A 15,616-nucleotide genomic window follows, 5' to 3' on the forward strand; every position below is an offset into this window, starting at 1 on the left:
GGACCTCAGGAACTTTTTTGAAACGCCGTTAGTATAATGAGGATTTTTAGAGATGGCGGCTGGTTGGGCTGGGGCAAATCAGCGTGCCGCGTTCTAAGAAGTAATATTACTTTCTTCCCTCCTAATTTCCAAACTTCTACAGAAACACCATCTGCTCATGGAGACTTTCCTGAAGACTGATTATACATCACAGTTTTTTTATCTTTTTACCTCATATCTTGTTAGTTGTTGAGCTTTGTCTGTCTCTAACCCTGGCATAATTAAGTCTTCCATAAATATTTCCATTTGTACTCTTTCTTGATTAACACATTTTCTGCTTTATACAAATGTTCATGAACTTTCCAGAATATCTTTAAAACCTCTACATGATCTCTAATTATTTTTTTTTTGTTATAGGTTCCCTAAGTTTGGTCACAACCTTTTCAGTGTTCTGCTGCCTTAGTCATTGTGCTAAATGTTTTTGTGCTCTGGAGTTATTATCAAAAATAGTTACTTAACTGCAATCTTTCTAAAGTCATGCATATTATCCAGATACTCCCTTATTTTCTGTTTAGCATTCTGCATTTGCTCCTCTTATTGTTTTGTAAGATTCCTTTTAATCTGCAATACTTTAAATTTTTGTCAGCCCTTCTAAGTAATTTATATTACTTCTTAACCATAGCTCTTTCTCTTTTATTTCAACCCTGTTTTTGAACTCTATTTTCATTTTATCACAGGCACTAGCTATAACCTCTGAAGATATTTGTATCTTTCCTGATAACTCTGGAATAGCATCCACTACCCAATTATTTAAATTCAACCCTTTTTAACTGATAGGTGGGAAAGCACCAGGGACTCATTTTTACTTCATTAGCCTGCATTTTTATCTTAGTTTTTAATTGGTGCATGATCAGAAATATTTATTGGATGTGTGTAGAAGCTTTCAATTAAATGTACATGTTCCTGTGAAATGTAATTTCTGTTCAGTCTAGTCCAGTTATTGTACCTTAGGGAATAATATGTAAATTCTGTCCATGCTCTTACTACTGAATTCACAAATTACATCCTGAGTATTTTCTTAAATTTCTTCAGAAATCTACCCTGTTTTGTTATATTGTCCCTTCTAAGTCCCCTTGATGCATCCTCACTATTGCAAATCAAATAACAGCCCATATCTATAAATAATATTCCTTGCTGAAAGTTGATTATTTCTCACAAACTTTTCTTAAGCTCCACAATAGCAATTTTTGGTGGAATATAAATACAAGCCATTTTAGTCTTCTTGCCTTGCCAATAGCCCCTTACTACCACAAATCTACCATTTTTGTCTTTTTTCCTTATCTACCACTGTTGGAGCCCCTCTAGCAATTAGTATAATTACTTCACTTCTCCTCAGTCCCTTTCATTCTGTAATCCCCTCTTTGTCAAATCCACATGCTCATTGCTTTCCAAATGTGTCTCCTGCATCACTGCTATTTGCACTCTGCATTTCTTTATGTAAATCAGTACTTTTTCCTTTTCATCTGTACCTGTAAGGCCATTCACATTCCAGTATAATAGGACAGCATAGCCATTGGGATAAAAAGCTATTGCTCCCACCTATTATACATGACATTTTTTGAATGTGTATTTCCAGCTTTTGTGCTACATGTATATACTAATGTTTGGCAAACTGATCTTTTGTACAACTATTTTTTTTCTCATCTCCATTTGAACCTATGTTACATTTCAAGATTTTTTGTTTTAATGAAAACCTTCAAACACAAAACTGAATACAAAACAACCCATCCTCTATTAAATTGTAACAAACACACAAAAGTATGTACATCTTCAAAATGTTAAGTTTAACCCTCCAGAAGGGAACAATTGTCTCAGACTGATGGCTGCACCTACAGGCATTATCTAACCTAAATTAAAATACTCATGCTAAAACGCATGCTGTAGCCTGTGCTCCCACTTATGCTAATTGATGTCTGTTCTTTTTTTATCTCTTCTCCCCTTCCAGATATGAAAAACAGCTTTTATGCTTTCAAAAACTATTAAACTAACTTGTACACTGCTCTTTTAACTGCTTTAAAGTATTAAGGCTGCCAAGGAGGTTATTACTTTTTATTCACTTCCAATAATTTCAAACTTAATTTTTTCACTGAACTGCTTGCCATTTTACCTTTACCTTTGCATTCTCCTCAGCAAGGAATACTCAGAATTCTCAAGATTAACTGCTTGCAGCTGCAGATAGATTGTCTCCATGAAAATGTACTCAGCAATGAGTTTTTGTAAATTTCACTCAGAAAAGAATGCACAACTGCCCTCAGCTGCAGACATCTAAACTCTATTGAACATTTGCCAGTGGAAAACAAACAAGATATCTTTGCATTTGTAAGAAGCTTAGCATTTTCATGGCTTTCATCATTTTGTCTTATTTTTAAAGCTTGCATGCTGACAAAATGCCTGTTTATGGCTTAACCCAAAGGTAGTAATCAAGACATACACTCACCCAGAATCCCAAGATCACAGCATATGAACATTACATTTGCTTTGGTCTAGCCTTTTTTCTCTTGTTATACTGTAAAACCTATATTTCTTACAACTAAAAAGTACTTGTTTACTTTAATGTCTTTAACACATACAGCAAACACTGAAAAGACATCCCCACTTTTAAAATACCCTGACTATGCAAAACTGTTTTACTGTATATATAGCATGTACTTTATATCATGAAATGTTTTATACAAATACTAAGAACCAACATTATTTTACTTATAGTTAGTTTCCCCTTTTAATGTTCTTCAAAACATTAGTGATATTAATTGGGCTATATGCTTTATAGTCCACCCACAAGTTTAACAAAGTCAACAAAGGTCCAATTGTTTTCAGCCAGTTTGTCTTGCAAAACCATATTTCACAAATGTGATAAGATGCTGTATAGTCTTCATTTGTTCACTAATTTCTGAGTTGCTGGTCTTCTTCCTGTTCATCTCCATCTTCCAACACAGGACTCTGGTTCAAGTCCAAGGTACTGTTGATTCTTCTAGTCAACTTCTGTGTTTTTTTCTGTCTCTTAAGCATTTTCCTTTAGAACACTGGAAAAGGTTTCAATGGCAAAGTCTCTCAATGAACCTTACTGTCAGAAGAATGAAAAGTAGAGTCCCCTTCTGCTTGTTGACTCACATTTTGTTTTATATTTTTTTATTTCCTCCTTAACCTGTTCTGTGCCAAAAAATGCTTTGATCCTCCAGGACAAACACTTTGAAGACAGCATGATACAGCATCTGAGTCTCACACCTGCTTCTCAACATTCCCTGATTGTTGGGATAAAGTTGCTTATCTTCCAACTAGTGTATGGTGAATAATTGTTTTCTACAAACACTCTGCTGTCTCTGTTTTTTAATGTTTTGATCTTCTGCCACAATTTAGTTAGGATCAACCCTTTCTGTTGTGGAACACCTGTCCATCTGCTTATTTGTGCTTTCATAAACTTAATATAGTCTGCTCCTTCCAGTTTTTGTGGTACAGCAGAAAATCTCCAATATTCTCTGTGTGCTCTGTCCCCTAACTTTGCTACTTTTTAAACAGTTCTTTTTGAGAAATGTCGTATTCAGCCAGATTTTTCTTCATGACAACATCTGTTTTTTGCAGTTTTGTCAGTTCATCTATATGGCTAGTTAAAGCTTCTTCTATTTTTTCCAGCATTTTGTTGTTTGAAATGATATATTCCTTCAGTGTTTCATTTATTCTGATCACCTCTGAGTACATTTGATTTATTTTTTTCCTCTAAATTTATGGAAGCCATCTCTTAAACCAAAGCTGAAGCTTGAACTTCTTTTTGCTGAACAGCTGCAGAATCCTTCTCAGACAGTTCACCTTTTCTGGTTGATTTTCTTTCAGGTTTTCCAATTTTTTTCTTTGATGGCATCCAGGCAGTGTATTTTCTAGCCAGTAACTGAATTTTACCAAAAAAACAAAAACATTTTCAGTGGCACTCTTTTTTTTCTCAGTTTCTGTTTTCACACTGGGAGAGCTGAAATTACGCTGTTGATCAGTGTGCATCCATCTTGTAAGTCCCGTGACCCCTTATTTTTTAAGCAAACACACACATTAGACAGACAAAGGAAGTAATATATTTGCTTTTGGCAGACAGATGGCTTATGAATGTACATAAACAAACAGACCTTCACTATTTGTTTTTAAGGAAAATTTCTGCCAGTATACATTTGTCTTGACACATGCAGGATGTCTAAAAACAGTACTTTGTTTTAGTGAACAGATGAATATAAAGAGAAAATAGAATACTGAACAATTAATATGAAGAGTAGTTTATTAGTTAATATATATATATACATATATATATGTACATATAAATGTTACGTTTTGTTTTGTAGGACATGCATACCGAAAATGCAACTTATCTGGGAAGTGGGAGCTTGTACCCAGTATCAACAAGACATGGGCAAATTATACAGAGTGCACAAAGTTCCTGACACCAGAACAACGGAACAAGGAGAAGGTAAATATCATTAGTTAATTGCAGAGTTGAGATAAAAAATGTAATGCCAAGGTTTGAACGTGTGTGTGTGTGTGTGTGTGTGTGTGTGTGTGTGTGTGTGTGTGTGTGTGTGTGTGTGTGTGTGTGTGTGTGTGAGAGAGACACACACACACACACAGTCAAATCTGCTGAGATTGAAACTTGTGTTCAAGCTTGCCAACAACACAGTTCTATAAAAATTATTTAACTACTTTTGAAACATTTTCCTGATAACTGTGATGAATTATTCTTTTCCAGTTTTCTTCCAATATGAATGGAAGTTTGCCTAAATCTGAGATTTGTTATAGGCTCACAGGTTCATAGAATGTTACTAAGCTAACTGCCCAAGAGCCCTTACAAGCCTAGCTGTATTTATGTGAAAGCAAACTCGCAGGGTGACACCACAGCAGGCACAACAAAACACTTTATTCCAATGTAGTACGATCCAAAATGTTAGCACTTTCGTGTTCAGAGATGAATGCTTCTTCAGACAAAATAAAACACACTGTATTTGTTTAAATAGTAGTATCAGCCTATCAAATCAAAGTTCAATTAAAAGCAAAGATTCAGGGCAACCCTTCACATCCCAAAACTTTTAATTAAAACTATGTAAAACCTGCGCAAACTAACCTCAAAACATCTATGTGTGACATGAACGTTAAAAATATGATGCAAGTCATGTACATACAATATCAAATTATTAATTAATCTTCTTCTTCTTTCGGCTTTTCGCGGTTAGGGGTCGCCACAGCAGAACTCCAGTCCGCTAATGCTTGGCAGTAGATTTTTATGGTGCCAAGGTGCCAGCTTGATGCCCAACCTTTAACGAAGGCATGCCCATTTCACGCATGTCTTTTGAACTCCACTCGACCGCGGGGGAACATCTTGCTGTGAGGTGACAACACTACCACTGCACCACCATGGCTTATGATTGAAAAATGTTAAAATATATATGTGTGTGTGTGTGTGTATATATATATATATATATATATATATATATATATATATATATATATATACATATATATATATATACATATATATATATATATATATATATATATATATATATATATATATATATTGTGTGTGTGTATAGATATAGATATATATATATATATATATATATATATATATATATGTATATATATATATAAATATATATATATATATATATGGTGCTGCGGTAGCGTTGTCGCCTCACAGTAAGATGCTGACGGTTCGATTCTCAGCTAGAGCGTCTTCTGCATGGAGACATGCGTGAATAAGGTTGTGCGTTAGAGCTGGTAACTCGGCATGTAAAAATCAACTACCAATCATTAGCAGACTGGAGTTCTGCTGTGGCGACCCCTAACCGGGAAAAGCCGAAAGACACAAACAAATAGAGAGAGAGAGAGTATTAAATCCTAATGAATCAAGGGTCTATCTGCTAAAAACGGCCTCAAGGAGACTATCATTAAGACCACAAGCCTTATCAGCCTGCAGTCTGATGATTCACTTAACTTCCTGTTTCTCTGTGTGATTTTTAAAATTGCCAAGTCTAACACTCTTATTAATCAATTCAATGGCTAAAAAAAGGAACTTATGAGACAGATCATTACATAATACATGGCATGCTAAGGCATTCGTTTCATCCTCTTTGTTAATAGCATATAAGTGTTCCCTTACTGTCTTCCCTCAGGGTTCTATTATCTTTCCTGTGTAAAATGATGAACACTTTGTACAAGTTCATAGGTTCATAGGTAGGTACTAGGCTATCTGCCTGAAGGCATTTATAAGCCTAGCCGGAATTGTGTTGGCTTTCGCTGCCCCCTTAGATTAGTTCCTTGTGCCTCTGTCCAGCAGAGCCATTGAAGTGATCCCCGGAGTAAACGTTCTATTTCCCATCCACTCATCAAGGTTTCTCTTGAAGAGTGTTAGCAAGGACCCACAGGAATCTATCCCTCCAGCATGTCCTATTTATTGTTGTGGTGAGGTTTAGATCCCTAGAGCATGTGGCACGAGGGGATATGGTTTTCTTTAGGTGGAGCATGTCCATCAATTCTGGGTTGGACATAACCTTGTATGTCAGGCATAGATCACCTCTGAGTAGGCAGTATGCAACTGAGTACAGCTGGAGTTTCTTCAGTCAAGCTGCATAGGGTATCTATTTGAGGCCAGTGATCCTCTTTGTGAGGTACTTCTGTGGTCTTTCCAGCTGTTGCAGGTGTCTTGTAAGGTACATCCCAAATGGGACATTGTACTCTATGATGGGTCTGATGAGTGATGAGTAGAGGGGCACAATGACCTCTTTTGATGTGGATGCAAACCCTTTTGTTATTAGGTGGGCCACATAGAAGGGTTTTCTAACCACTTTGGCAATGTGATTATCAAAGGTGAGATTACTATCTACTTGGGTCCACAGATCCCTTATTACGCTCAGAGTTTTAGGAACTACCACCTATGTGGTAGTTTGTGGGTACGGATGACTATGCACTTTTTGGCATTTAGCTTGAGGCCATGGTTTTGATACCAGGCATCTGTCTCAGTGAGACCCTTTTGGAGGATGTCTGTGTCAACCGCATTGTCAATTATAGCCCCTAGTTTGCAGTCGTCTGTGAACTTGGTCAGCCACAGACCTCCTGTGCTTGCCTGCACCTCTGAGAAGTATATGCCAAACAGGGGTCCTAGGACTGAGTCCTAGGGAATGCCACTTGTAACCAGTTTAGAGTCAGACCTATCTCCCGCAACTCTTACCATCTGGGTCCTGTCCGTGAGCCAGTTAGCAACCCATCTTGTGACGTAGGGGTTTAAGTTCAGGCTGGTGAGCTTGTCTATAATACTATAATGGGGAATGGTGCCGAAGGTCTTTGCGAGGTCTAGGTATACTGTGTGGACCACCTTTCCCTCGTATATAGCCTTGGTAACTATCTCAAAGCAGTCCACCAGGTTTAGGAGGCATGATCTGCCCTTAACAAAGGTGAACTGGGTAGGGTTCAGTGTTTGTAGGTTTCCAGTGTCTCTGTTAACAAGATCCATGATGATGCGCTCTATAGCCTTACAGAACAAGCTAGTCAGGCTTATAGGGCGATAGTTCCCAGGGCCTGTTGTGGCTCCACCTTTGTGAAGAGGAATAACCATTGCTGTATGCCACTCTATGGGCATGTAGTCTGTGGAGAGGCTGAGTTTGAACAGTGTGTTTAGGTGAGGGGTTAGTTCATCTTTGAGCTCATGTAGGACGCAGCCTGGGACACCGTCCGCTCCCATTGATGCTGTGTTTTTGGCTTTGGAGAGGGCTGTTTTAACCTGAGTATCTGTGATTTCAGGGGCACTAAATTCTTCTGGTATGGTTATGGGCCCTTTTGGGGGTGAGAGAGGGGGTGAAGTTTGCACTGAACCTGTATGCCAGGATGTTGGTGATATCGGTCGGTTCAGTGTATTTTGTGCCATTCTGCACTAACTCTGAGCAGATCTGAGAATTGCCACTTAGATTCTTGACATAGCTAAGGAAAGCCTTGTGGTTATCTTTGGAGTTGCTAAATATACTAAATCATGTGTTGTACAGTGGGCATGATGATGAAACTCATATTTTGTTTGTGTTGTGGGATGTATAAAAATGTTATTATTAGCCATGTAAATACAATGTCTGCAGTTTCCACATGGAAATGTCCCTAAGCGTATTGATTGAACTCTCTTATTATCTTCCTTCTCATAACATAATAATCTCTTAAGAGATCTAGTATTCTTATAGGTATACTTAGGTCTCGAACCCACCACACCTATGATTTTGTCTTCAGTGGTTAAAATGCTCCAATTCTTAGTAATGATCTCGTTTATAACTTTACTAGTATTAGAAAAGGGAATGATAACCCCAACATCATGATTTCTGTTATACCTTGTGTTGTCTTCTATTGATTCAGCATTATTCTTCTGTCTAAAAAATGGTTTGTCTCTTTTCTTTCTTTCTATGAATCTTTCATCCCTTAAACAACTACTTTATTTCTCCTTATAGCCATGCTGTAAAAGTTCTATCTCTAATTTCTTTAAGGTTGTGTTACACGTATCATCTGAAGTAGTCAATCTGGATATTCTGCGTCCCTGTCCTTGTACAATATTTTTTTACACATAGGCTGGGTGCATGCTATCACAGTGCAGTATATTGTTTTTTCTACAATTTTCCCTATACATCTTAGTTTCTATCCTGCCACCTTCTTTCTTTATGAGAACATATAAAAATTCAGTCTTCTCATACGAGGAGTTGGCAGCAAACTCCAAAAATTCTGTCATAGAGTTAATGTATGCTAAGAACCTTTCGAATTCAACCAGTGGTCCATCCCAAACCAAGAACACATCTTCCACAAAATGTTTGTAATATGGTATGTTCATAGGTTCATAGGTTCATAGGTTAGTACTAGGCTATCAGCCCTAGGGCCTATACAAGCCTAGCCATAACAATTTCCTGAATATTTCTTCCCACATTATTTACTTTCCTGGACCCCTGTCTAGCAGGCGACTGAGACGGATCCCTGGGGTGAATTTCCTTTCTCCCATCCAATCGTCAAGGTTCCTCTTGAAGAGGTCCAAAGAGGCACTCTGCTTGACATGTATGGGCAATCTATTCCAGAGTCTGGGGAGTCTCTGGGTCAGGAACCTATCCCTCCAACATGTTTTGTTTATTGTGATGACAAGGTTTAGATCCCTGGAGCGTGTAGCTCTGAGGGATTGGGATTTCTTTAAGTGTAGCATGTCCAATAGCTCTGGGTTTGACATGGCCTTGTATGCTAAGCAGAGATCGCCTCTGAGTAGACGATATGACAGAGTATAGCTGGAGTTTTTAAGGCGTCAGCATAGGCCATCTGCTTTAGGCCTGTGATTCTTTTAGTGAGGTATTTCTGAGGCCTTTCTAGTTGTTGCAGATGTCTTGAGAGGTACATACCAAATGGGGCATTGTATTCTATAATGGGTCTAATGAGGGATGAGTACAGTGGGACAATGACCTCCTTTTTTCTGGATGAAAAGCCCTTCGTGATGAGGTGTGCCACATAGAAGGATTTCCTGACTGTTGTGGCGATGTGGTTATCGAAGGTGAGACCACTGTCCACCTGTGTCCCTAAGTCTTTAAAATCACTATTATTCAAAATAAAATTGGCCTCCCAGTATGCCATCACTACATCAGCGTAGAAATTGGCGCAGGGAGTGCCCATTGCCATTCCTTTAGTTTGTAAAAAAATATTCATTCTTAAAAGGAAAACATTATTATTCAAAATCAACTCTAATAGCATGGTGCACATCATTATGTTTTCATTAGGGACTCCTTTACTCGTTAAAACTAACCTGACAAAATCCAATCCAACATCATTCAGAATACTAGTGAAAAGAGTCTTAACATCTAATGTCACAAGCAACACCCCTGATTTATAGTCTTTGGAAAATGCATATTCAGATAAGGTATCTAAAAAATGTTGCATATCTCTGATAACTGTATCAGTAGTATCTGCTACCTTTCTCCACAAACATAGAAAGGGATTCCATTAACCATCCCCTGCTTGAGACTATACATCTCAATGGTGGATCGTATGTATCTTTGTGAACTTTCGGTAAACCCCTAAATGTAGGTATGCAAGTTGTCTCTATCAGAAAATACTTATACAAGTTGTCAATAACGTTACACATTAACAAATCATACAAATCACTATATACAGTTCTTATTAATCTGCTAAATTGTTCTGTTGTTAACCATTTATATGTTTCAACATCATTTAACATCATCTCTACTTTCTCTTTATATTTTGCTCTACCTAAAACTACCACTGCACCCCCTTTATCTGCTTGCCTTATAACAAGTTCTGTGTTTTTTCTGCAATCCACTGAGTGCTTCTAATTCAGCTTTACTCAAGTTATAAAAATTGCATTTCCTCATGGCATGTTCAGAATTGTTTAACTCTAAAAAAGTCCCTTTCACAGAATGGTTTGGAGAATAAAAGTGGTCGGTTTCTTACATTGACAACCTTGCATAGTCTCTTTGTCACTGCACATTAACTTCAAAGCAACATTTCTTGTAAAAAGTTTTCCATCAAGTATAATGTCTACAATATCAGTCCTCATATAGGGAATAAAAGATAACCCTTTGTTTAATAACCTCCTCTCAGTTTCATTCAGAACATAGCTAGAAATGTTAATAACTAGTTCTGACTCACTGTGTGCCAGTTCTTTTTCAAATATTTCATGTGGCCTGTTGCATCCTCTGACAACTTGCGTCTCTTCCTCCCTCGACTCTGGTTTCTCTGCGGTTTGTAAAACTCCTTGAACGGTAAAGGGAGCATGTGAAAAACTGTTGATTCACCAGTAGTGTTCATAACTAATTCGTTTGTCTTCCTTCTGGGTCCTTTATCTGAAGACTTAGAAGACATAGAGGGCAAGATTTCATTCATTTTGTGAGTTCTCTCTATGTTTCCCTTCCGTTCAGCTGCAATGTTAGTTGATTGTGCCGTATTTATCCTGAGTTGCCGCAATTGTTGTTGGTTAGGTAAGTGAAGTTCATAGGGGTAAGGGTCTATGGTAGTTAATACTGACTTCCTCTGTCCAGGAGCGACCTGGGTGCCACCCTAAGAGTAAATTTACAGTCACCCATCCATTGATCTAGGTTGCATTTGAAGAGGGTCAAGGGGATCTCTGTTTCATTTGAATTGGAAGATTGTTCCAGAGAAATGGTAGTCTCTGGGAGATGTATCTATCACTCCAGCATGACCTGTTCTTGTCAGAGGCTAGGTTAAGATCCCTGGAATGAGTGACCCTTGTGCAGTAGATTTATGAGTGTGTAGCATTTCTATCAGAGCCAGGTCAGAAATGCCTTGTAAGCAGGCACAGGTCACCCATTAGCAATCTGTAGGAGACACAATACAGTGAAAGAGCTTTCAGTCTTTCCGTGTAAGACTTAATGTGCTTCGTGCTTCACTGCTGCAGTCATCACACTTGGGTTATCCTGCCAGGGATAGCCCTCAGTCGGCCCGAATACCAGAGCCTTAGTATTAATGGTCAGTTGCTGTCACTTCAGGACTGACGTCAGGTAATCAGGGGTATAAAAACAGGCAGCCGACGCCATTACATCAGTCTTTCTTGCCGAGGAGCCCGAAGCAGAAGCAGTTTGCACGAGTGCTGGTTGGCTGCTACCTGAGTTTTCCTTTCCGAAATTGAATCATCCTGAAGTCTTATAAAGCTAAGTACCCCGTTTGGGGATCCTTTTTTCTTGCTGTAACCAATGTCAGAAAAAGTTAACAATTGTCTCGCCTGTGGAAAGCAAATACCACACCGAGATTTCCATTCTTACTATGTCACCTGTTTAGGCCCAGACCACGACGTACCTCGCTGTTGGTTTTGTGCTTTGTTCAACACCCGAACTATTCATTGTTGGGCCCTTATTGTAGCTAAATACTTTCGTTCTTGATCTCCATATTCCAAAAAGGCTTTGGTAAGCCATCTGACAACCGATCTTCCGAAAAAACATAAGGATGAAGACAAAGACAGACTGCACAGGTCCAAAACTGCCAACGACGCTTCCGTTTAGCTAGTCGCCAGTTCACTGGTGCTCAGTGATGTGCTTTCACAGCCCCTGATGCCCACTTCGATGGATTCCCAGGCCGCTACTGAGACCCATTCTGAGTCCGGTATGCCACAAAACTCTTCATTGACTACGTAACCTGTGGATGTCTCTACCTTGGATGGGTCCAGAGCCACTGTGCAGGCACTGATTTCTGAGGAAGTTCTGCGCACTACCGATTTTTGACACAAACCGATGACTTCTTTTGCATCTTCAGTTCTTTCTAAAACTACCGAGTTTCTAAGGCCAAGAGTACGAGCTATGCCTAAAAAAATGACAACCCACACTCAAGCGCCTGCTTCCTTGCCACAGTCTCAGAAGCTTAAAATGGCAGAAGACCGGATCATGCTGATTAGGGAAAGCCAGCCTTCCCCTGCTAAAAGAAAAAGAGACTTGTCCCCAGCAGCTTTACCTGACCCAAGAGTCCGACAACTCTGAGGTTTCTGAATATGAAGACATGCCCTTATCTGCCTATGAGGATTCACATGCAGAGGAATCCATTCCTTCTGCCTCCCCTCCAGAGGATTTTACTTTTGGTGAAACCCTACATACTTTGAGAGAGCATTTCCATTGGGAATACCAGGATTATCCTCAGTCCAAAAACAGACTCAGGGAATTTTTAGATTTACCACAGCATAGACCCTTAACTATCCCTCCTGTTCTGGATGTTGTGGATGATGTCTTTATGGAATCCAGTCTAACTCCTGACACTATACCCCCTGCTCCAAGGAAACCTGACAGATACTACAGAGTCACTGACTCTCACAAATTTCTCTTCAAAAATCCTACTGCTGACCCAGAGGTCATCTCCCAAGGACCTAAAGGAATAAAAGCAACTACAGCTTAGAATCCCATCCCCTCAGACAGGGATTCCCAAGCTTTACACAGATGGGGTAAAAAAGTATACACCTCTGCAACTCTCACCATTAGGGCATTGTATTGTTAGTTCCACATGCTGAAATACCAGCAACATACTATGGAACTTATTAAGCAAAAACTGTCTACCTTTCCTGACTGTGCAGAAAATAAAGAATTACATGAGCTTATGCATTCTGCAAGCCAAGTCAACAAGTATACCCTACAATGTGGGTTTGATGCCCTTGAAGCATCTTGCAGGGCACCAGTCACAGGTTCTGTACTTAGAAAGCATGCCTGGCTTAAGGAGCAGACCTTGCCCATGTAAAATCAAAATTATTGGAGGCTCCTTTGAACAAGGACAATCTGTTTGGTACCAAAGCAGAAGAGGTTTTAAAAAAGATGGAAGAAAAGGCTAAGTCTATGCAGACAGTCAAAGATTTTTTGCAAGTGCAGCCTCCTAGATTCAGTAGACATTGCCCCGCAAAAACATTGGTCCTTTCCATCCCCCTCAAAGCCATCTCAAACTAGACCCAGGGGAACCAGACCCCCCCAGATTACAGTCTCAGGGTATGAGAGATCTAAGCAATGGAGTACCTCCACTTCTAAATCAAGAGTGCTAAGCCACCCCCTTACAGAAAGTATTCACAATGACTTCTCAACTCCACTCCTCACCTCTGCCTAATTGCTCGTGCCCCTAGGAGGAAAACTTGCCCACCATGCAAAAAACTGGACCTCCATCACCAACGATCGATGGGTCCTCAACATAGTATCCCAGGGGTACAAATTTTATTTCCACAAGCTACCAACCCCAAAAGGGTTCCCAGACCTTCCTCCAAACCAGTGGGCAGAGGCACAAAACCAAGTTCAGTCCCTGCTCTCCATAAGAGCAATTCAGCCTGCTCCTGCAGAACAGATAGGTCAAGGTTTTTATTTCAGACTTTTCCTGGTACCCAGAAAAGAGGGTACCTGGCGCCCAGTCTTAGATCTATCCATTCTAAACACCTTCCTGGTGGTACCAAAATTCCAAATGCTCTCCCTACAGCAGCTTTTCCCTATGCTGTCCAAAGATGCCTGGTTAGCCACCCTAGACCTAAAGGAGGTCTACCTGCACATCCCAGTCAGGGACTCCTGCAGGAAATATCTACATTTCAGGGCAGGATCTATGCATTATCAGTTCTCTGCACTTCCCTTTGGCTTATCCACTGCTCCCAGAGTTTTCACAAAATGCCTGGCTCCAGCCTTTGCCTATTGCAGACAGAGAAATATTCAAATTTACCCTTACGTGGATGATTGCCTGATTCAGGCAGACAGTTAGGAAAAGCTGTTGCAGCACCTAACATTTGTAAAGGAACTTCTAACCTCCCTGGGGTACATTATCAATGAAAAGAAATCCAAACTAGTCCCCAGTCAAAACATTGTATTCCTGGGAGCAAACTTGGACACAGCATCCCAGATGGCATTCCTTACTCCAGAAACACAAGCCTATCTGACAGGCTACTTCGCTCAAATGGCCACCAGAACCCAGCTATCTGCAAGGAAAATCCTGCAGGCTCTAGGATTCATGGCCTTCTGCATTCTACTAATTCCATATGCCAGACTGCATATAAGGAAACTTCAATGGTACTTAAAAAGTCTTTGGTGCCAACATTCTCAGGACCTGGAAACTATCATACCTATAATACCTTCTCTAAGGAAAGAGTTTCTTTGGTGGGCAGCAGCATGCAACTACAATAAGGGACTTCCCTTTACACAACCCCACCCTGCCCATGCCCAGACCCTAACCACAGACACATCAGACTATGCCTGGGGTGCACATCTGGACGGCAGGTGCATTCAGGGCTACTGGATCCCAAATCAAATTCATCTGCACATCAACCAAAAAAAGATGCTAGCTGTTCAACATGCCCTGACAGCTTTCAGATCCCTACTGTCACTGGGGCCCCTACTAATCAAAACCGACAACACCACAGTGATGTGGTACATCAAGAAGCAGGGGGGAACCCACTCTTACCCACTCTGCAGGCTAGCCATGACCCTGTGGAACACAGCCTCATCCATGCATATTTAACTGCAAGCTCAATCACTGCCAGGCAACCAAAACTATGTGGCAGACAACTTAAGCAGAAATCACCTAGACCTACATGAGTGGTAATTAAAACACCACATCTTCAGCCTTGTGACCCAGAAATGGGGTACCCCAAAGGTAGACTTATTTGCCTCCCCCTACAACCACCAGCTCAGCAAATTCTGCACCAGAGTACCTCACAGCAAGGCCTGGAAAGTGGATGGCCCTATCCTTCCAGTGGGCAAACCTCTCAGTCTATGCATTTCCCCCTCTGCCTCTTCTTACAAGAGTATTACTCAAGATAAGGCAGGAAAGACCGTCTGGCCATGCCAACACTGGTACCCACTACTGTGCAGTCTGTCACCAGTGCTCCCATGGCACCTACACCAGATCCCAACCCTTCTGACACAGCAGGAGGGACAGATCTTGCATCTGCCATTACAGACCCTGAACCTTGCAGCCTGGCTTATCCTTGAATTCTTCTCCAGTGGCCAGCCTAAGCAAGCTGGTCCTGGATCTCATACGTGAAGCCAGATGACCCAGTTCAAGGAAATCCTATGCTAACAAGTGGAAAAGGTATTGTTCCTGGCTGCACACTAAAGGAGGGGACACA

At 40.2% G+C, this 15,616-nt stretch overlaps 1 protein-coding gene across 1 annotated transcript in view; it reads left to right on the forward strand.

Moving 5' to 3' along the window:
* The window catches only part of LOC122788034 (parathyroid hormone/parathyroid hormone-related peptide receptor-like), a 916,427-nt gene that overhangs the window by 387,149 nt on the left and 513,662 nt on the right, over positions 1-15,616 (forward strand). The window contains exon 6 of the mRNA XM_044054954.1: positions 4,362-4,486. Within this exon, the coding sequence (XP_043910889.1) occupies positions 4,362-4,486 (125 nt within the window). The remainder of the gene's footprint in view (positions 1-4,361; positions 4,487-15,616) is intronic.

Source organism: Protopterus annectens, chromosome 13.part0, assembly GCF_019279795.1.
Source record: "Protopterus annectens isolate FY-2018-M chromosome 13.part0, PAN1.0, whole genome shotgun sequence".
NCBI classification, from domain to species: Eukaryota; Metazoa; Chordata; order Ceratodontiformes; family Protopteridae; genus Protopterus; species Protopterus annectens.